The following is a 22788-nucleotide window of genomic DNA, read 5'->3' as shown; positions in this document are numbered from 1 at the left end:
TAATTTCAAAGAATCGTGTATATGGGAATGCTTAATAACACCACTTTCAAAAGTGTTCAATATTTAGTAGTGGGTTAAACAACATGGTACTCTTTTCTGGCTCCATATATGTAGCATATAGATGCTCTTTTTGAAAGAAAGCAACAGGATAGTTTTATATATCATGCACTATGATCTTAAGGCTGTTGTGAGTAAGGGTTTCCATCCAACTGAAGATTGCAAGTGAACTGGAAGTGTGTCCTATATTGGGGTGTGAGACCAGTCCCCAAAAACAAGGTTTACACCAACAGAATCAGAAAAAAATGAAGGCATACAATTTGCTTGTGAACTATACCTACAGTGCTACTGTATCTAGATGGGGAAGAGAACTAGTGCACAATTAGCCCTAGAGCAACCTTGCCTTGCAGGACCACCATTGCTCTTATACTGATTTCAGACCCAGCTGTGTTGCTTCTGCTGCTGCAAGGTCTTGGAGGCCAGAGTCCAGCGCTCTAGCCACTGCTGCAATGTGAACCCATGACGGCGCTCACCAGGCAACACAAACTGTCCTGGTTGTTCCCACCTAGAAAGAGAAGACAGGGATGAGTGGCCAGCAAGGGAAACCTTTGCACAAAATACTTTCAAGGTACAGCGAGAACCTTTTTTACCCTAACCTCCCCATCCCCCCCCATCAAGGCCCCCCTTCACAACATCAGTGGCTATTAAACTCTTTAAAGAACCCCCTTTCCAGGTTCGGTTGCCTATCCCTAACCCCATAGGATCTTTGCCTGTGTCTGAGGATTTGGGAAGGCAGTTATGGCCCACATGTAGTTCACAAGAAGCCATCCAGCTAGCATTGCTGGCTTTCACCACAGAGTGCAAGTGAAGTGAAACAGCCAATGTTTTTACAACTGACCTCTAAAAGGGTTCATAGTACAGCAACTTTGTTGTTTTAACTGCTTTCCATACTATATGTGTATGTACTTCGGCTAGGTTTTTGTATTGTATTTTTTAAGTTAAATACCAAGTTTCTATTGTATTACATGGGTAGATTATTATAATGATAATAAATTTCACTACTGTGAGCTACACATTGCAACCATGAGTTACAGTCACATGGAAGCTTGCCAGCCAGTTGGGAGTCACCCTCTCACCAGTGTGGACCCTATCATTAATGAAGAGTCAGTTGACTGCCATGGTGAAGTTCCCCATTTAGAGAATAAGACCTGTATATGCATACAGAAGTGCATCTTTCAGCTGTTAAGGTCTACAACTTGGGTAGCTCCGTTCACTGCCCAGAGACAAGCAGGAAGACATAATGTCTAATGAAAAAATGCTGACTTAGCTTTTCCCTGATCAGCCATGTTGGGCTGCATCTGCACTGCCAAAATAATCCAGTTTGACACTACAAACCAGATTATTTCAGCAGTGCGGCTGCAGCCTTGGAAACCAGTTCACTTTCTTAGTGTTAAAGGATGGGGCATTACTGAGGCAAAGAGTGTGCTCTGGGAAACAGGTAGGAAGAAGAACTGGTCTCTAAGATGGTGGAGCAGAGACATGTGTTGTTGTTGTTTTTTCCATTAGATACTCCAAGATTCATAGTCTTCCTGCTGTATCTGGGCAGAGATGGGAGAAACTCAGGTTGTTTGGATTCCTCCTCTTACTAACCCAGAGAAGACTGAATTGTTCCTCCTCAGGCCCTTGGTTTATTCCACTTATTTACACTGACCTTTCTTCAAGGGAGCTCAAGGGAAAACATACAGTTCTTCCCCAATTTCTTAACTTTCCTAACAACCTTGTGAATTAGGTTAGGATGAGTGACAGAAACTGACCCAAATAAGATTTATGGCGCAGCAGGAAAATGAACTGGGGTCTCTCTACTCCTTCTTTCTGGATACTTACAACTACCACACCAGTTCTCTGCCCTCTACTCACCAGGCATCCACAATGGCCTGCACCTCTTTCCAGTGTTCGATATGACTTCTGCACTGATCTGTCACTCGCTGGATCCGAGGCAGGAGCTCGCGAGCCTGCTCCTGATCATGGTTCTGCACCTCTTGCACTAAGGCTAGGGCAGGAGAGGGAGGTCATGTTATTAAAGTAATGAACGGGAATTGGGATGTACGAACTGATTTGACCACACTTGATTTTTTATACTTAAGATTCACATCCCAAACATTTTCCAGTCAACAACCTGGCTGTTTTAGAAAACTGCTGTGTTTGGTCCATTTGACATAGTATGAAAGACATTCTATGGACTGCTACCAAATTTTTGTTTATTCAGATCATAAGCAAAATCATCCTCAATGATGGATGAATTTCTAGTACGTAATAAATACAGTAGAGACATGAACACTGCTGATTCTTTTATTTTACATCTTTGGTGTTAGATTTTATGGCTGTACTTGTATCCCTTTCTCTGTTTATAGGTTTCAAGGGAAGATAATTTTGTACATCTGCAACTGAGAGCCTCTACAGACCGGCATTATCCGTCGGCATCACACTGTGTGCCCAAACACATGGCAGGTGGGCATCATGGCACTCCATTGGCACTGAGTTTACATATGCTGTGCCAAAGGAGCACTGAAAAGCCACTGCCATGGTGGCTAGGCCGCCCTTTCCGTGGTGTGAAAAGGAGCCGCTCTTTGAGGCTTCTTTTTGTGCCACGAAAAGGCCAGATCGGGGCTGAGGCACGGCGCCGATCCAGTGAGGAAAGGGGCGTCTGCAAGCTGCTACAAACCAATAAGCAAAACGTAAAGTGTACTCTTGAGGATTTGCCAACAATATGGCAAATATTTATAGAAAATTTTCTGTAATTTTTTCCAGTGACTTAATTTGGTATATTTGACTTAGATTTACCCAGTAAAGCTTTTTAGCATTCCAACAGCCTATATGTATTTGAATTGCAATAGCTGATTCAGAAAAAAAACATACAGAAACCTTGATACGGATTGAACATTATTTTTCCAATTTCAAATCTTTGTCAATAGTATTTTTCCAGAATGTTTGTCTTTACATCTTTACAGCAACATTTACAAGCTTTAAATTTCTTTTAATTTAAGGAGGAAAGGCAGTTAAAATGTTGACACGACAATTTTACACACCCGCTGGACTTCATGATATGCTATAGTTACCAAATCACAAACTAGAAAATAATTTACACTGCCTGGTTCAGTATTAGAACAAACTGGCTGAATACAGTGGTCCTTCCACATTCGCTGGGATTAGCAGTGAGGACCCCTGTGAATGTAGAATAACCACAAATAAAAAAACACTAGAAAACTTCCAGCAGAAGGAGGACTTAGAAATTTCTAGAATGGACATATTAATAAAACCACAAACATTCAGATACACAGAAGTCAAAGCTGCGAATGTGGAGGGCCAACTGTTCTCTATTGGGATCCATTCACTTTTACTTATGACTTTTATGAAAACAATGATTTGTTTGTTGCATGCATAGAAATATTAAGCACTAGAAATTTCCTTTCTGACATCACTGGAATTTGATGGCTCCATGAAGGATGGGACCAGACTGAACAAAGCTAACACAAGAGAGGCAACTTACCTTGCACATTGGGTTCTGGGGCCTCTTCCAGCTGGTGCTGCAGGCTTCCCAATGCTCTCTGTTTGGAACTCAGTTGTGCACGAAGGCCAAGGAGCATCTTCTTCAGGTCCACCATGTGGAGAAGCAGCTGCTCAGGGGCCTGGACAGAGAAAAATAAAGCAAAGGCTGGATGAGAGAAAGAGCACTAACTTTTGCATCTGAAGGTGGAGACTTCTGCCTTCTTGCTATTTTGACTAAAAACTCCCATCAACCCAGCATGGAAGTGTGGGAGTTGTAATCCAAAACATCTGAAGAGCCAAATGTTCCCTAACCCTTGGTCTGTATCAGGGTGGGCAAGCTCTAGGGAACATTTCCAAGACTCTCTGGAGGCCATCTCAGCAAACCTCTGCAAAGCCAGAAGCATCCAAAACTCACTTCTAGTCTGAAAAAGCCAATTTCAATTGGTGGGGAATAGGTGGAACGCCTTGCTCTTGCAAACCAACATCTGAAAGATGTTGCTCATTATTTGGCTGCAGCTCTTCAGGGTCCCTGTAAGAGAAGTGTCTTCCTGCATCACTAGCTATTTCTAACCTGAAGTGGAAAGGGATCCTGTAGCACCTTTGAGACTAAGGGGTTATTCAGACATTGTTGTTTTTTTAGTTCAACTATCTGAATAATGTCACTCATGCATTCCAGTTTTGTTGTTCACACTATTTTTTTTTTAAACTGGAACCGCATCTCTGTGAGTTCTGCTTGCACAGGTCAGCACTTGAATAAAGATGCAATCGATGATGTGGATGTATTTGAAACATGTTCAAGGCATGCAGTTTCATCATGGTTTATTTCCTATGTATCTGAGGATATAGGCTCAAGTCTATGAAAGCTCATGCTACCAATTTCTTTCTTTCAGTTAGTCTCCAAGGTGCTAGAAGATTCCTTTGCATACTGACTTTCCAGACTAACACAGCTATGTCTTTGAATTTAAATGGAATTGGTTTGGTGTCAGCTTAAACCTCCATCATGTGTCTACCACCCACCCAGCAGTGTGATTCAGCTCCATGTGCTACATCTGCTTTTTCTGGATGTATCCCAAAGGAGGGAGATACACACCTTGTAAAGGGGGAAGGCAGCTCCACTACACACATTGAGAAAGGCTCTGTACTCAGCTGGTGCTATACGGCTCAAGCGGTGGATAGAAAGCTCATGGGCAGGGATACACTTAGAACTGGAAGATGCAGTAAGAAAGAAAAGCTTTCAGATTTGTGTCTTAAAAATCAAAGTTCCATGGAGATTATATATTTTGCCCCCAATGCCCATACATTTCAAGTTGCTACCAACTGTGCACCGCTCTGACCAAAACCAAAGCCTTTCACAGTAAATATAAAAGTAAACTGTTCAGTATGAAGGCAATCCTGGATAGACTGGATGGCCCTTGAGATGTCTTCCAACTCTCTGAATCTATAATGCTATAATCCAAATTCGGCAGCAAGAAAAGCCAAATTCTGAGACTAGCATCAATTATGCATATTATTCACATTTACATATAATTCTACTACCATCATGCTTTTTTCTAATTTATTCTGATTTTGCTCATATCAGGACACTAAACCCACCCCCCTTGCACACTAACCATTATTTCATCCTCTCCTTTCCAAGAGTTCAGATGACATTAACAAATTATGCACTATCGAGGATAACTTGGGTTTTTCAAACATGAGAAGCTTTGGAAATTTACTCTCACCTATAGCAGTGGTACTCAAAGTAGTGGTCCCTAAGCTATTAGCTACCAATCCCCGGCACATTTTCAGGAAAGAAACAAACAATTGTACCCAGTGGGCAGAATGTAATGCCAGTCCTTGGGGAAAAATTCTCAGTCTCCCACACCAAAGAAGTTTGAGAAGCACTGAGCTACATGACCTTGGGTTTGCCCAGACCATAACATTGCTCACATAGTGAGAGGAGCTTGTGAAGTACCTACCCAGGGAGCTTGCGGCGCAACAAGCAAGGCAAGGCGATGGACCGAAACTGCTGGACCTCTTGATCCACCCAGTTGTTAAGTTTCTGTGTTTCTAATTCCACCTGATGTGCCCGGGGAAGCAGTTTCTTCTCTATGAAGTCCTGGATCTAATAGAGAGAGGCATTCAAGTCAACATGACCCAAAGGGAACAAAGAAACACAGAATCTATTTCCAGGAGTAGGAAGTGGCAATCCCAATATCTTCACTTTGAAAAAGACTAAAATGGTTCCTAGTTTTCTATGCTGAAGAATTTTACTTGTGTTAGAAAATATTCTGGCAGGATAGTTCATCAGATAAGAGTGTAGCTTCTTTATTATCATCCACTAATAGTTATTACTTATCACTTTTTTTTTGCTACTTCATTTCCTGTTATCTTTGTGCTGAGACCTCCCAAAGGCTGCCAAAATGACCTTTAAAAGCAGAAGTGAACATAGTGCAGACCTCCAGGTATTGTTAAACTCTAGTTCTCATCAGCCACAGCCAGTATACACAGTAATGACGAATGCAAGGTGCTGCAGTCTAAGATCATTGGAGGACAACACTTTGCTCACCCCTGTTTTAAATTCACTAGCAAGGAAAAAAGAATTATACCAACATGAGAGATGCTAGTGTTATAACAAAGTTTCAGAAGCAGTGGTCACAAATGCTGGGCTAGTGTGGCTTTCACTGTGGCTCATCCAGATGTGTATTATCACCTGTGAGGTTGAACACATGTAGCCTAATGCATACCAGAAAAGGACTTAAAGAGACTAATGCATGGATAAGGTCCCAGATTTAATCCTTGGCATATTCAGTTTTATTTATATACATAAAAATGTCCATTCAGCAGGTGATGGGAAACGTCAGAGAACCTGGACTGCGGATGTCAGCCAACAGGTGGATGGACAAGTCATCTAAGCTGGTAAAAGACAGCTTCTTTCATTCATGTGTATTCGCTGGGCATCGGCCCCCACCTACTTGTCATGAGTTTACTGGTTTCTATAGTATAACCAGACAGGCGCAGAGCAAAATTCCCTAATAACATGCTCACTCATTTGTTGTTGTTGTGTTCCTTCAAGTTGTTTCCAATGTAAGGTGAACCTAACACAGGGATTTCTGGGGCTAAGAGCGTGTGACTCACCTCAGATTTTCCATGGTCATGCAGGTAATTTGAACCCTGATCCCTAGTCTCAAACCACTAAACCTTGCTGGCTGACCAATGTAACACATGCTAGTTATAGAACAGCTTCAGAAGCAGTGGTCTGAATGGTGGGGCACTGCGGGTTTCATTTGTTAATTACTTTGTTAATCACATTTTTATCTCAGTGTGCTCAGGATGCCATTAATAACTTCATTGCTCCATACCCTTATCCTCATGACAGCCCAATGAAGCAAGTCTGAAAAACCTTTTTTCCCTTTACCCAAAGCCCTTCTTCACTTCACTTCCTTTATCAGCCACAGTCCTCTTCTTCAAGGAACAGATTTAGGTTCATCACCATCCCATCCAATAAATACACACACAAAGCAAAGGGAATGTCTCACCTCAGCCTGGTCCTTGCGGAGCTGGGATTTAACGTAAGAGGTGCCCCTGATGAGCAGTCGAATGTGCTGCTGTTTCTCATTCTGTGAGAGGGAATGCAGCAAAACAGAATCCCAGAACTGAAAAGATCTCCTTGGAAGCCATCTAGTTTAACCTCCTCTCAGTTTAAGGATCTTGCAATCACAGTGTCCTTGACAGATAGCCATCCGTCTTCTGTTTAAACATCCCCATAATAACTTCAAATAAACAAGTTTCTTTAACATCCTTTCCTGTAATACACGATGTGCTATAGTTCTAACTGTATCTATAGCTGGAGAAAGAAGATTTTCTACAACCTAAACAGTGACTGCATTGAGGATTACAAAACTTAATACTGCTGCCTACTAGATCCTAAGTGACTATTTTATCCAGTGCAGCCAGCTAAAATTGAATCTTAGCCTAAATTCAATTGCTAGTTGTATTTTGAGTCAATATTTATGCAATCCCAGTGATTCAATAGGAACTATTCTCAAAACTGGATTTAGGTCCAGCTTTGCTTGTAAAAGAATATTTCTTTATCCATCTGCTATATACCACCTAAGAAATCCATGTGCTTAATTTCAATTCTGCAGGGCAGGAATCAATTTCTAAAAACTTTGTATTTACAGAGAAGGGGAATTGTCTTAATCCCAGCAAATATGCAATACCTACATACCTCTCAGTGACTCATCAAGATTAACTATAAACCTCAATGGTTCATAAGAAATGATTTTCAGCTTTTTGATCATCAGGGTGTTTTGCACTCCGTTCAGGACTCAGAATCCCTGGCCAGCATGGTCTAGAGTAAGGGATTCTGTGAGCTAAAGTCCAGAACAACTGGAGGATAAAAGCTGAGAAGCACTGCCTTGAAATATCCAGCCAAGATTTTTGGACTCCCAAGTTTCCTTCTTCCTTCCCTATGTTTTACTACCTTGCCTTGCAGATGATCCTAATGAAAGTATTGTCTGCCTTTGGGTTTTGACTTTGGCCAGGTACATATGGGCCTTTGTGAGACCTTCGTCATGTGCTAAGGTTGCCTGGGGGCAGCGCCCCCACACGCCCTGCAACCCTAACACGTGACGAGGGCGTAACAATGGCAGCACCCTGTATACATGGGTGCCACCATTGTTACGTAAGTGCCGCGCATCATCTGCATGGTGCCACACAACGCTTACATAACCAATGCGCCAGTGGCGCATGCTACACTGCTGTCGCTGCTTGAAAAGAACCCGCTTTTTGCGGGTTCTTTTTCCGCCGGCGGGAAGCCGCACAGTTTGGGTGGTCTGTACCACACCATAGTTTTAGTCTTACAGAGCAACATGACCACCTTTGGTTTTACAGTTCTTACCACACACTCGAAAGGGAAGTAGTGTACTTCCTTTGAATTATCAAGGAAATATGAGGTTAAAGAAAGGACCATATGCACTTTGATCCCACCATTAGGTTTCACTGGATCCAAAAGGAAACCCAGTCCCTGCACCTCTGCCTGAAAGACTTATCTCTCCTTTCCAAACACCTACCACTAGGTGCCGAAAGTCCAGGATACGCTGGCGTTTTGCCTGCAAACCCTGGAGCTCTGCATGTCGGGTCATCACCACCTCTTCCAGTTCTCGGCAGCCATGCTGTAGGCCATCTCTATACCCCCTGAGTCTGACAGCCCGGAGCTCCAGCTCAAACACAGCTCTGCATTGAAGGGGCAATATGGTGAGGGAGGGGTAGGGGTGGGAGGAAAGAAAAGGAAAAAAAATCCCTGCCAGGACATATCTGACTCACATTGTCAAATTTTTTTTTATCCTGGATGATTCTTAACATCTTTGCCTGATAAAGAAGCTAGTGGAGCTTCAAAAGCTTGCAACATGTATTTTGTGCATTCTGGTTGGCCCATTAAAGGTATCACTGTTTTGCAGATTTTGCGGTTTTTGAATGTTATCAAATATTGTTTTCAGGACAGCTTTGCAATACGGTCAGATGTTAAAAAGTCTACTAGGCATTACAAGCTATCCTGGTTTCAGCACAGCAGAAGAAACATGGTTATTATGCATAAAGTGTCTTATTTATTCACTGGCATCTGAAGATGCCAGCCACAGATGCTGGTGAAACGTCAGGAAGAAAATTTTCTAGAACATGGCCACATAGCCCGAAAAACCCACAAAAAACCATGGATGCCAGCCATGAAAGCCTTCAACTTCATATTCACAGAATGTTTACACTGTTTGGTTATGGCCAGTACTAGTAAGTTAAGTGTCATTTTCTACATCTAATTTTGTTCTGTTCTCATTCCTTACTATGTACACTATGCATATACACATGAAGCTTTAAGATTATACTAGATGAATCTGAAGAAGTAGATTGCAATCCATGGAAGCTCATACTAAAATGAAAAGTGTGCAGGGAAAAAAGTTTTCAAGGTGCTTTGTTGTTATGTGCTTTTAAGTCTACTTTGTGTTAGCCCGGTCATATGGCTATCTTAGCAAGATTTATTCAAAGGTTTGCCATTGCCTGAGACTTAGTAGGGAAACAGACCGGCACTAAGGACCACACACCATGGTCTCAAGGGCACCCAAATTGGAGTGGAAAAAACCCGCTCCTTTTTGGGCTGGGTTTCCACAGCTCGGGCAAAGCTTTGGCACATGTTCCATGCGTCTTGGGGGCATGGGTCATCTAATCGTCATGCCCCTAAGCCATGCAAAAGCCGACTTTTTTGTCCCGTCTGTTTGGGCCCTAAGAGAATATGACTTGCCAGACGTCATCCAGTGGACTTCCATGGCTAAGCAATAATTCAAACCCTGGTGTCCTGGAGTCCCAGTCCAACAGTCAAATCACTACACAACAATGGCATTTTAAAGGTACCACAAGAATTTTTGTGATACTATCTTCACTGTTCCATGTACAGCGCAACCATCTTCTAATGCACATATGTATATAATATGTATGTATACACAAACACAGAAATACACATGTAGGCAGGCATTCTGTTGGGGAATTACAAGGGCGTGAGTTGAACATACACCAACCACACAATGACCAACATCTACCCCCCAACCTGCCGTGTAAGCAGCACAGTCTTTCTCCAGTCAGTTCCATGTTGTCAGAGAGCGGGGGAACTGGCAAGGACACATCCAGCTATTTTCTTGTAACTGGATGTGCCACGAGGATATCATCTACAGATGGCCTCTGGACGTCCCTGAACATGCCTACTACAGCATGATGAGCTACTGGAAAATAGCTGGGTGCACCCCTGCTGATCCCTGCACTCTCTCACAAAATGGAAACAGCTATGTTTGCTGTGGGAGGGCTGCATTGTTTACAAGGTAGGTTTTGCAGGGAGCTGTAGCGAAGAAACAAATCATGAAAAGCATGTAACGGAATACACAGGAAATAAGGGAGCTTTGTAGATGGTCTCTTCTTCTTCGGGGGGGGGGGGGTACTTATTTTAGTTTTTTTTAATAGTGTCCCATGTCTTTTTCCTTGCCTGCCATCTATCCAGCTGGGGCAACTTACCTGGCTAGGATGGAGTGCTCTGAGCCATCAGAAAGCAGGCGATGCATCTCTTGGACAACAGGTTCCAACTGTGCCAACAGCTTCTTTTCCTGGGCATGCAGTTGGATTTGCTCCACGCATAGCATCTCACATTTGCTCCAGCCTTCCTGCCACCAGGGGAAAAAAAGAGAAAGGAAAGTGGAATTGTGACGCCCACTTCCCCTCTGGCACAAAAAACTAGAAGGAACTACTTCAAGCACGGATTTCAGAATTAGGTTTTCGACTAAAGTACTACATTTTCAGTATAGGTTACTCCAAGATTCCCTCTGGCCAATTGTGGGTAACCAGAAATTGGATAGGGTGGGGTTTTTTGCAATCCCCAATGCATGTCTAATTTTGGTTATACGGCTGATGAAATCCCTTTAGAATTTACTTTGAAATGAAGGCACACAGGTAAACCTGAGCATTTAAGACCCTTTGAATGCCTTGTTTTCAAAGGAAATTGAAAGGGATTGAATGGGTTGCTATTAGTCCAACATTGTCAAAATGCCCCAATACAATGCACCTGGATATTTAAATTCCAAAACCATCAATTTATGTAAGCCATCAATGAATGAAAGAAACCTGCAAATGACAGATGAACACATACTTATGAACTGGCTTTCTGTCCCACCCTTATTACATCTGGAAATGGGGCAGTGACAAAATTCCTCACCTGAATGAGGCCTCGGATAGGAGGCAGGTCATCTGCTGGGTCTGAAACATCCTCTAAGTGACCACTGTTGTAGCGAAACCTGTGTGAAGTGAAGAATGGTCAGAAATGTGAACTGCTCTCCTCTAACATGACTCCAATAAAGCTAAGACTTCTTTCAGATTTGAAGTGTCATCTGAAAGGGCCCCTCCTACATTAGCAGTAGTAAAAGAGAAAGACCATATTACAGATGGATTGATTCAATAAAGGAAACATGGCAGGCTTCAATAAAAGAAGCTACCGAAATAAATTGCAAGACTGAAGCAGAGCTGTTGATAATGTCATTGAGGGCTCTCTTTCATATGGTATCCATAAGTCAATGTTTGTTTGATGGCATATAGCTATCACCAACAATAAGTACTGTTGGGTTACCTGGTGTATTCATAAGGGCTAGATTGCTGAAGCCAGTTAAAAGTTTCTTGGAATGCCCTGGAGTGATGCCACATTAGACGCATGCTAGGGCACTGTGGAACATTTAAATAGCTGACCCCAACCCAGTGCTCACTGGAGTGCTGTAAAAAGGAGGAGCAGGGGAGGAGGCAAAGCACATCTTTGTCATAGAATCATAGAGCTGGAAGAGACCTCAAGGTCCCTGCAGTCCAACCCCTTGCCATGGAGGAATACATGATCAAAGCACTTCCAACTGATCACCATCCAGTCTCTGTTTAAATGCCTCCAAAGAAGGAGACTCCACTACAGCCCAAAGTAGTGTATTTCACTGTCCAACGGCTCTTACTAATCATGGGAAGGTAAAGAACCAACATCATCCCTCTGGCCTTGGGACAGGACCTACTTGAGCGCTTCCACATCATGAGGGATGTTGATGCGGTTGGTAAGCTCCTGCAACTGCTGTGTGCTCTGAAGGGCCAGGTGCTCCAAGGCAGAAAGGATGTGGGCAGGTGGGTGGCAGCCAGAAACTCTCTGCAGGGAGATAAAGAATGATAACAAGAACAGGCTCAAGAAAAAAAAAATCATTTATTTATTGGATGTATATCCCATCTTAACCTACAACTTCCCAAAGCTCCAGTTAGCATGGCAAATTGTAAGAGATTCTGAGAAATTGCAGACAGAAACACCTGGAAGGCTAAAACTTTCTGTTATGTTTCAGGATTTATAATGTCATTAGTGCCTCTATACAGCACAATATAGAGGTGGGGACTACTTTTCAGCCCATGCCCCAGTGGTAGGTGACACCGGCTTGTTGTCAGCTCCCCAACAATGTTATGTTACCTCTGCTTTATGTTTAGGCTAATTTTCAGCCTTTTAAGCATTTGGGGTGGTCTAGGAACTAGATGTCACCTATGGAAGTGACTTGGAGGACTGCAAACTAGGGGATCGGGATGCACTTTCCCCATTCTTGCTGTACGTTATGGAATATGCTCAACCAAATATAGAATGAGTGACTCACAGGTCTGGCTTAGAGCCTATATACATTTGATGAAGACTGGCTAAGAGGGGCAGATGCTCTTTTGGAATGAGGGGGGATGAAGGAAGATGGCAGAGGTTTTGAAGACGATCATTAGACAGAAAGGAAACTGATGTTTGGGTGAGACACAAGAGAATCATGAGATTCCCTGTATGTACAGGGAAAACAGTATTTATGTGGTTACCACTTGCTGTCATAGTATTGATGACAGAAGATAACAACGACCAAATGTGAACATGCTGGAGCATAGGGTAAGGAGCTGAGTATAATCGTAAACTGAAATTCAAAAATTATCTTTTTTATTAATTACAGTTGCACCCACTTTTCACTTTTGCAAAAGAGAACGTAAAAGACAGCAGAAGTGGGAATCATAGGCTCTTCCAGGTGTTGCTTGACTGCATCTCCCAGCATACGTTATAAATAAAACGTATTATTATTCTTCACCATTGGCTATGATGGTGAAGGCTGATGGGACTTGCAGACACACACCTAGAGGATATATGATTCCTAACCCTGTTACATATTACTGAGCCTGGGAATTAGCTCTTCTAAAGATGATAAAGGCAGCATTACCCTGAAAATCATATGTTAAGGTCTTTTTACCTATTTGTGGGGCAAGTCTAGGGTGGACTCACCTTAGTCCTCTATCCCAGGCTTACAAAGCAGCATCTTCCTTACCTCCACAATGTTCAGCCAGCGCTGGTAGGAACTGTCCAACTGGTCCTCACTCATCCCACTGCTAAGAGAAACAGAGAAAGAGGAACAACTGAAGTGGAGGATTAGCTGTATGCAATGATCAACCCATTAAAAAACATACCGCAAGAAAAAAAGGCTGTGAAATGGACAGAGAATGCATAAAAACAAGAATATTGGGCTAGGCTGCTTTTAAACTTGCATGGCTATTGTTCTTTCAGATTGTTTCCCACTGTTAATCCATGTGCTTGAAATAACAAACAATGCCAGCAAAACTTTTAAATACTGCCTTTATGACCACAGTTCCCAGAATCCCCAGTCAGCACGATTTGCTCTGGCTTCACAATTTTACCTGGCATTGGGACAGGGGGCAGAGAACTTCCCTTCTCCTATAAGAAACCCATTGCATTTTTAGGCTGGGAATCAAGAACAAAGCCTTTCTCCTTTGACAGGACTTTGAAGTTCTACCTGGAGTTGTAGTCTAAAACAAGCAGCTTTCCCAGGCTCTGGGAGAAAGCTACAATGCAACATCACTTAGGGCGAGCATATAAAAGGATGCTCCAGAAAGATGGGAAGTGGTCCTTACGGAAGGTTCCCAGATATACTTCGCTCAAAGAGGGTCTTCAGGAACTGGAAACGAAGCTGACAGGCTTCTTGAACATCATGCTGGAGAGAAACAGAAAACATGACTGCTCAGATGTTCCTACTTTTAAGATGAGGAACATGTAGATGGTAAAGATACTAATGGAATGCTCCTCCCAGCTGTGTAACCAAATGATGAGAGGTCATAGAAGTTGCAATCCAATATATGGAGGATCATGCATTTACTTTATCTGCTTTAACACCGTATTCAGGGACACAATTGGGCCACACACTACATTCATGTGCAGCACCAGTCAACCACTGCATTGCATCAGTGGAAAAGCTACCCAACGCTCTCTAGCAGCTAGATATTGTTAAGGGAGAAAGAAACTGTGACAAGCAAAGCACCTGGACACCTTGGGCTAGTTTCCTATCCCCACAAAACATGTTATTTCTTCAAGAAGTTACACCCCAAAAGGAGAATTCTACACAACAGTCTCAAAAATACAACTCTCTAATAGAATTCTGTTATTTCACTACATTTACTATGGGTTTTGATTGCTGCTCTGGAAGCACTTTAGCATTGAAAGGCAGGTTGCAAATGCATGCAATAACAAATAGTTTTAAGTGTTTGGGAGCTATGGGTCAGTTCCTCTAGTACTGTACTTACCCATGAGTATACAATTGCCAGAAGCCACTTTCAAAGCTAGTGTGTAGTAAGTAGAGCAATGATGAACATCTCCAGCTCAAAAGATGTTTTTGGACTAAAATCCCTATCAAGCCCAGCCAGCATAGCCAATGGCAAAGGATTATGGATGGGACTTCTACTCCAAGAACATGTGAAGAGCCACAACTATCAATCCCCGAATTAAAATGATGGGCTGGGTCCTGGGAGATTATAGCTTTAGTCTGCAATGAAACCTGAAACTCACTGGGTGACTTAGACCATTCATTTTCTTAGCCTGATCTACTTCACAAGGTTGTTGTGAGAACAAAAAGGGGAGGAGAACCATGTGTGCCACCTTGAGCACATTGAAGGAAAAGCAAGAAATAAATGTACTTAATAAAGTACTTTGCCCTCTTTCCTGTGAGCAACCAACTAGTTCTTACCAGAACTTCTGGTTTCAAACTGGGCAATCCAGATGTTGACGTCTTACCCAAGATCACTGCTGTCCGGGACTTACTATCAAGAAAAACACATGAAGGTTTCATTAGAAATGAAGGACCAGATCTCTGAGCGGAGTATTCAATGCATATCTCCAAACAGAGTCAGAGGCTGTGGGGATGGTTTGCTGCAGAGTTACTGTCTCTTGCTTCCTCAAATGGAATGGCACAGTAAGTGAAGTCATTCCTAATTCTCCTCTTCAACAAATACTTATTTTTCTCACTTCCTACAAGGAAAAAGAGCCAGGAAATTGAGGCTGTACCTTTCCATCTCCTCCAGTTGTTCAAGACGCCCTCTAATTTGCGTTGCTTTTCTGTGCAACTGTTGACGCTCTGCCATGACCCGGGTTGAATAGGCCTTCAGAAGCAAGGTGCGGCACTTAGCATCACGGATCTCCTCCTGGGCTGTCTCCAGAGTCACCTCTGAAACCAGAGCAGAAAGAAACCAGAATGTATCACATATTGAGCTCTGTGTACTCTGCAGCTTTGGGACTACCACAAAAGTGTCTGACCTGCTATTAGATGTTTGCTTTGACCTCCCTTTTTCAATGGCAAGCATATATTCTTTGAGTGCTGAACAAAAATGTTGATTAAGAAAGCAAAGCGATGCCTGCTCAAATTTTTGAAGTGACCAGAATCAGTCTATAGCCTGCAAGAGGCTGGAGATGGTGCACCAAGGCACTAAAGAGTTGTGGTATCCATGAACATGTATCTGTACTACTTTACTGACTGCAAGTAAGCTTTTAACAAGGTACAACTTGGAAAACAGTTGGACTTATTGTTCTACAAAAAAATGAAGAAATATTTATATAGTGGGCAGCTTGTATTGGCAACAAAAAGCTGCAATGAAAAACAAGTTCAGATGACGCCCCCCAAAACTGTGCCTGGAGTAATATTTTTTCTTTCTTTATTGAAATATTTATGTAACTCACCCTATATTCAAGGAGTTCATGGCAATGTACAGTAAGATCGATTTAAACAGTTTAAAACAATTTAAAGCAGTAAGAATCATTTTAAAAAACTAGACGCAGATTAAATAATTAAATGAATAATACAAGACAGTTTAAAACCATTTAAAGCCTCTATTATAAGCAGATCTGGAAGAAATCAACTAGGTCCTGAAGACCTAAAAGCCATGTTTTTACTTGGCTCCAGAACAGCATCAGCGTTGGCACCCTTTGGCCTTCTTTAAACGTCTTCACAGAAGCACTTGTAATATTCAGCAATGAAGGAGGGCTAAAAATTGAAATTAATAAAAACTGTAAAAATTGTAAGAAACACTTACTGACTGAAATGAGGATATCATTTTCAATGGAGACTATCAATAACATCTCATGTGCACTACTTGCTGGCAATTTAGATTGCCTATAACATTTATTACTCTATCTAGTCAACTCACCATCAGCCATCAGCTCCCGCTGTGCTGATTCAATGTGCAGGTCGATCTTCTGCAGCTCCTCACGCATGCGGGCAATGCCCTGAACCAGCTGCTTGCGACACTCTTTCTCTGACTCCAGGCCCCTAGGTTTGCCCTAAGGGAGAAAAATATTGGATGTAATAAAACAAAACTCCTTCTGGCCACTTTAGTGCTCTTGACTAGTTGCTGATGCCTAAACCCCCTACATCTCACATTCAGAGCACAATGCTCCACATGTAGAGTTCCATTCCCCCTTTCGGATCTGTCACCCTCCGTAGGCAAATGCTATGGCCACTGAAAAGGAAGGGAAGGATGTGATGGAGCAGTAGGAACTGCCCCCCTGTTCCCACTGCAGTTTCTAGAAACTATTCCCCCTCAACATTAGGAAGAACTTCCTGATGGCAAGAGCTGTTCAACAGTGGAACATGCTGCTTCAGAGTGTGGTGGACTCTCCTTCTTTGGAGGTTTTCAACAACGACTGGATAGCCATCTGTCAGAGTGTTTTTACTGTGTATTCCTGTATGATAGGGGATTGGACTGGATGATTCTAAGATTATAATGCTCAGTAAAGCGAAATGCAAAAGGGAAAGAGGAAGATCGAATAAAGGTGGATAAAGGAAGCCTCAGGTTTGCAAGACCTGAGCAGGACTATTGATGACTGAAGCTCACGGAGGTCTCTAAAACATAGGGTTACCATGGATGGAAGCTAGCTTGACAGCAAACATTAACAAGAAAAAAATGAAGCTAACAGGATTCTAGCTAATGTCTAGAAAAAAATCCCTTTGAAAAATGCAATGTGGAATACGGGAAGCTACCTCACACAATGTCCAAGCACTGGGTTTATCTAGATCAACACTATCTAAACCATGGGTGGCGATCATGTGTCTTTCAGATGCTGCTGGATCACTACTCCCAGCATTCACCATTGACTTTGCTGTCTAAGACTGTGGAGAGCTGTAGTCCAACAACATTTAGAGGCAATGTGGTTTCTATTCCTGGTCTACACTGGATGGTAGGGCTTTCCAGTCAGTCTCTCCCCGCCCCGAACAAGGCTATTCTACATTAAGAATCATTGTCCTAAATCCAGTGGTCAGGAACTGCAGGGATTATTGGGACTTCAGTGTGTATCATCTCTGTCCAGCCCAGCTAGAGGTCAGAGATGAAGAAAGTCAGGCTCCAATAAGATCTGGAAAGCCACATGTTCTCCAACGCATCCCAGAATGGTAGTATATTGTCTGCTCTCTCACCTCAGCCTCCTCCATCTGTTGATACCTAAAATAGGAATGCTCAGGTTAAGGAAGCAACTTCTCATCTGCATTTTAATAATTGCATGAGCCTATCACAACCTGGTTCTCTCCAGAAATCTTGTTGTGTACTTATGCTTCACAACCATTTTTAAAGTCCTATCAAATAATGAGAAGCAACTACTTCAATAACACTGAAGAAGTTCTACTTGTTGAATTTTTATTTGCCACACCATTATTGGGATGAGGGAAAAGGGTAATTTTTAGCAGTGAAAGGTCTAGAACTCTTCAAAAGCCAATGCTTTCCCCAGAAAAGGATACCACAACAAGTTCCCTCGGATCTTCTTTACGTTGCTGCAACATAAGAAAAGGGAAAAGAAGGATGATAAGCCAAACAGGAGTGAGAAACAGATAATGATAAACTAAAACCTAACCCAAGATCTCCCTCCCTTCAGGGCCCATTCCCACTGGGAGGAATAACCTACATCCATTTCAGGGTCTGCCACGCATTATTCCCCGATTCCAAAAGGCCCCTCGTCCCCATTATGGAAAGGGGGCCTGTTCGGAATCAGGGGGTTTTCCCGGCATGCTTGCCATTCCCATTGAGGAGGACAAGCAGCCATCCCTTCCTTTCTCCCTCTCCCCCTTCCTACCTTGGGGAAGCAGCGGAGGCTGGCTGGGAGGACAGAGGGTCTCCCTCTCCACTGCCACACTTAGATCGGGCGATCTAAGGGTGGCAGTGGCCCCAGAGGGACCCCCTTGAGTCCCTCTCTCTGCTACCATCCTTAGATTGGGTGATCCAAGGGTGGCAGTGACCTCAGAGGGCAGTGGCCTCAGAGGGACCCCACTTCCACCCTTGGATCACTCCCTCCTCTTCCTCTCCTCCCTTCCTCCGCTGGCCTGCCTGCTTACCTGGGTGCAGCCCTCCCCTCCGGTCCTCCTCCTCCTCCATCCGGACCATTCCCCACTGCCCAGCCTCCTTCTCCTTCTCTGCCCTGTAGGCCTACCTTACAAGGAGACCAGGGCAGAAGGAGAGAGGCAGCAGGCCGGAGGACATGTGTGCGTGTGTGCCCCCGCAAAGGAAGAGAGAGAGGCAAGCCAGGTGTACGGAGGCATGCACATGCTTCATCCTCCTTCCTCCGTCACTGCTGATTCTCTCCTTCTGCCCTGGCCTCCTTGTAAGGTAGGCCTAAGGGGCAGAGAAGGAGAAGGAGCTCGGGCAGCGAAGAATGGTCCGGATGGTGGAGGAAGGGGACCGGAGCAGAGGGATGCCGCTGCCAGAGGAAGGGAGAGAAGGAGGAGAAGGTTCATCCTCAAAACCTCCACTTTGGAATTGATGTCAAGAAACCTCGGGGTTTTAGTGTTTACCTCGCATTTTCCCCTTTGAAATCGATTTGATAAGGATCAGGATCGATTTGAAAGGGGAACTAGAGTCATATTTCTCGAATCCTGCTGCAATTTACATCTTGTTGGGAATGAAGCCTTAATCATGTCCCTTCAGGTACTTACCTCTGGTGATGAACGTGGCGGATGACATACTTCCAGATCTCAGCGCACTGACCTGAGCACATCCTGGAAGTAAAGGAAGCAACTATCTGTTAGAGTAAAAGAGAACCAGCCTCTTCTGAAGCGCTGAAAGGTACTAGGAAAGGGGAAAGAAACAACAAGCCAAGTCCAGTAGAAGCAAGGGACCTAAGAGACTGAATATTAACTGCCCTTCAAGTACGACAAAATGTTGTGCCATGAACAAACTTGGGAAAATGTCAAAATAAACAGGACAAGAAACAAAGAAAAATGAAAAAGCAAAGAAAAATGAAGGTGAAAGTACATAAAATTTAACATAATCACTGGGAAATACTTGTCTATAGGGAGTTATAGGGGAATACTTGTCCATAGGGAATCATTGGGAAACATTGTCTATAGGGAGTTATAGGGGAATACTTGCCCATAGGTAAACATAGGAGAATACTCCCCATAGGGAACCATTGAGAAACACTTGTCTATGGGGAATCATAGGGGAATACTTGTCCATTGAGATAAACAGGAGAATACTTGTCCATAGGGAATCATTATAATAAATAAATAAAATAAATAAAAGTTTTATTTATATACCGCAACCTTCCATAGATCAGGGCGGTTTACAACAGTGAAAAATACATAAATCAACAAATCGCGCGCAAACAGTGCATCAAAGAAACAATAAAAACAATAAAAAGGATAAAACCCCAATTAGCCCTTCCTCATGGCCACGGAAGAGGAGGGAGGCCCTAAAAAGATGTTCATGGGGGGAATGCTTGATGAAATAAGAAGGTCTTTAAATCCTTCTTAAATTGGGCCAGGGAGGTAGTCGAGCGGAGCTCAGCGGGCAGCGTATTCCAGAGGGCCGGGGCGGCGATGGAAAACGTCCGCTTAGTGACGGAAGAAAGCCTAGCCCCTGGCACCTTCAGGAGTTGCTGCCCAGATGTTCTGAGGGTGCGGGACGGAATATATGGGGAGAGGCGGTCCTTCAGGTATCCTGGACCCAAGCCATTTAGGGCTTTATAGGTAATTACCAACGCCTTATATTGAGCTCGGAAGCGAATAGGCAGCCAGTGAAGATCTTTTAAAATCGGTGTTATATGGCTGGTCCTGGGAGCACCAGTGACCAGCCGGGCTGCCATATTCTGCACCAATTGTAGCTTCCGAGTTTGGTATAAGGGTTGCCCCATGTAGAGTACATTGCAAAAATCCAATCTTGAGGTTACCAGAGCATGTACGATCGTTTCAAGGTCCCTCTGGGCCAGGTATGGGCGCAGCTGGCGAATCAGCCGAAGCTGATAACATGTGCTCCTGACCGTCGCACTCACCTGAGCAGTCAGGTGAAGCGACGAATCCAGAAGCACCCCCAGACTGCGCACGGAGTCCTTCACAGGGAGCGTGACCCCGTTCAGGACAGGTGGAACCACCACCATTCCAGGACCAGGGGAACCTATCACTAGTACCTCCGTTTTCTCTGGATTCAGCTTGAGTCGGTTTTCCCTCATCCAGCCCATTACTGACTCCAGACAGGCCACAAGAGGAGAGACACCATCCCCAGTCACTGCATCAGTCGGAGACATAGAGAAAATAATTTGGGTGTCATCAGCGTACTGATAACCCCGCGCCCCATGTCTCCGGATGACCTCTCCCAGCGGTTTCATGTAAATGTTAAATAGCATGGGAGACAGAATGGCCCCTTGAGGGACCCCGGTTTTAAGGGGCCTCTCGTCGGAGCATACGTCTCCCAGCTGCACCATCTGGGACCTCCCAGAGAGGTAGGACCGGAACCACTGGAGCACAGTGCCCCCGATTCCCACCTCCGCTAGGCGCCCCAGAAGGATACCATGGTCTATGGTATCGAAAGCCGCTGAGATGTCCAAGAGCACCAGCAGGGACACGCTTCCCCTGTCGATACCCAGACGGAGATCATCGACCAAGGCGACCATGGCCGTCTCAACCCCGTAACCCGCCCGGAAGCCAGTTTGAAATGGGTCTAGATAATCCGTTTCATCCAAGACCGTCTGAAGTTGGATTGCAACCGCCCTCTCGATCACCTTCCCCAAAAATGGCAGCAGCGAAACTGGCCGATAATTATTATATACCAGGGGGTCGAGGGAGGGCTTTTTCAGAATAGGTTTTACAATGGCCAATTTGAGTTCTGATGGAAATTGGCCCTCCCTCAAAGATGTATTAATAATCCGGCGTAACAACGGAGATACTTGTCTATAGGGAGTTATAGGGGAATTCTTGCCCATAGGAAATCATAGGAGAATACTCCCCATAGCTAACCATTGGGAAATACTTGTCCATAGGGGATCATAGGGGAATACTTGTCCATTGAGATGAACAGGAGAATACTTGTCCATAGGGAATCATTGGGAAATACTTGTCTATAGGGAGTTATAGGGGAATTCTTGCCCATAGGAAATCATAGGAGAATACTCCCCATAGCTAACCATTGGGAAATACTTGTCCATAGGGAATCATAGGGGAATACTTGTCTATAGGGAATCATTGGAAAATACTTGTCTATAGGGAATCAATGGGAAATACTTGTCCATAGGGAGTTATAGGGGAATTCTTGCCCATAGGGAATCATAGGAGAATACTCCCCATAGCTAACCATTGGGAAATACTTGTCCATAGGGAATCATAGGGGAATACTTGTCTATAGGGAATCAATGGGAAATACTTGTCTATAGGGAGTCATAGGGGAATACTAGTCTAGGGAATCAGTGGGAAATACTTGTCCATAGAGAGTTATAGGGGAATTCTTGCCCATAGGGAATCATAGGAGAATACTCCCCATAGGGAACCACTGGGAAATACTTGTCCATAGGGAATCATAGGGGAATACTTGTCCATTGAGATGAACAGGAGAATACTTGCCCATAGGGAGACGTGACTTACCCAATGTGTCCCTATGGGCAAGCATGGTTTCCCTGTGAGCAAGTTCTGTCATTCGTTTTAGCCCCTCCCCTTTTAAAATTTCTGTCCGCCGCCTTGAGTCCTTATATCGGGAGAAAGGCGGCATATAGAATAATAATGACCATCATAATCATAACAACTGCTATGTATCTCTATGGGCAAGCATTCTCCTATCTGTCTCCATGGGCCAGTATTCCCCAATGTCTCCCTGTAAGCATTCTCCTACCCTCCGCAGAAGCCCAGCGCCGAAAGCACTCGGCGTATGCTCAGAGGCACCCTTGATCCCCACCTTCGGGCGGCTCTCTCGGAGGGGATCCTTCCGGGCGGGAGCTTCATCTCCTCGGCCGCCCAGCGACGGAGCTCCTGCGCCAGAGTCAGCCCTCCGCTGCGCTCCATTCCTCCTTTCTCCTCTCGCCGCCGCCCAAAACTCGAACGCAGGCGCCTTTTTCGGACAGGCCCCGCCCCCTAACGCAAGGCACGCTGGGAGATGTAGTTCCGCCGCGGCGCG

At 44.0% G+C, this 22788-nt stretch overlaps 1 protein-coding gene across 2 annotated transcripts; it reads right to left on the bottom strand.

Annotated features, from left to right (window-relative positions):
- Positions 1-7: 7 nt before the first annotated feature.
- Positions 8-22696, bottom strand: LOC149304850 (HAUS augmin-like complex subunit 5). 2 transcript variants are annotated; one of them, XM_089478591.1, is made up of 19 exons: positions 22570-22696; positions 19344-19406; positions 18156-18188; positions 17838-17862; positions 16573-16705; positions 15437-15596; positions 15120-15192; positions 14014-14093; positions 13413-13470; positions 12102-12229; positions 11273-11351; positions 10579-10724; positions 8598-8760; positions 7062-7142; positions 5502-5647; positions 4634-4748; positions 3545-3683; positions 1915-2047; positions 8-562 (listed from the first exon to the last, which is right to left on the bottom strand). In XM_089478591.1, the coding sequence occupies exons 1-19, from the start codon at positions 22674-22676 to the stop codon at positions 433-435; spliced, it is 1992 nt and encodes a 663-aa protein (XP_089334717.1). In that variant the 5' UTR covers positions 22677-22696; the 3' UTR covers positions 8-432. The 2 variants fall into 2 exon arrangements, with proteins under 2 accessions (XP_089334717.1, XP_089334716.1); XM_089478590.1 differs by having other exon boundaries at positions 9-562; positions 13413-13473.
- Between the last annotated feature and the right edge of the window lie 92 nt (positions 22697-22788).

The sequence above is a fragment of the Sceloporus occidentalis genome, unplaced genomic scaffold (genome assembly GCF_023333645.1).
Source record: "Sceloporus occidentalis isolate IW3139 unplaced genomic scaffold, rSceOcc1.0.p SCAF_13, whole genome shotgun sequence".
Lineage (NCBI taxonomy): Eukaryota > Metazoa > Chordata > Lepidosauria > Squamata > Phrynosomatidae > Sceloporus > Sceloporus occidentalis.
The sequence above is the reverse complement of the archived record's forward strand: the minus strand, read 5'-3'. Positions and strand labels throughout refer to the sequence as shown.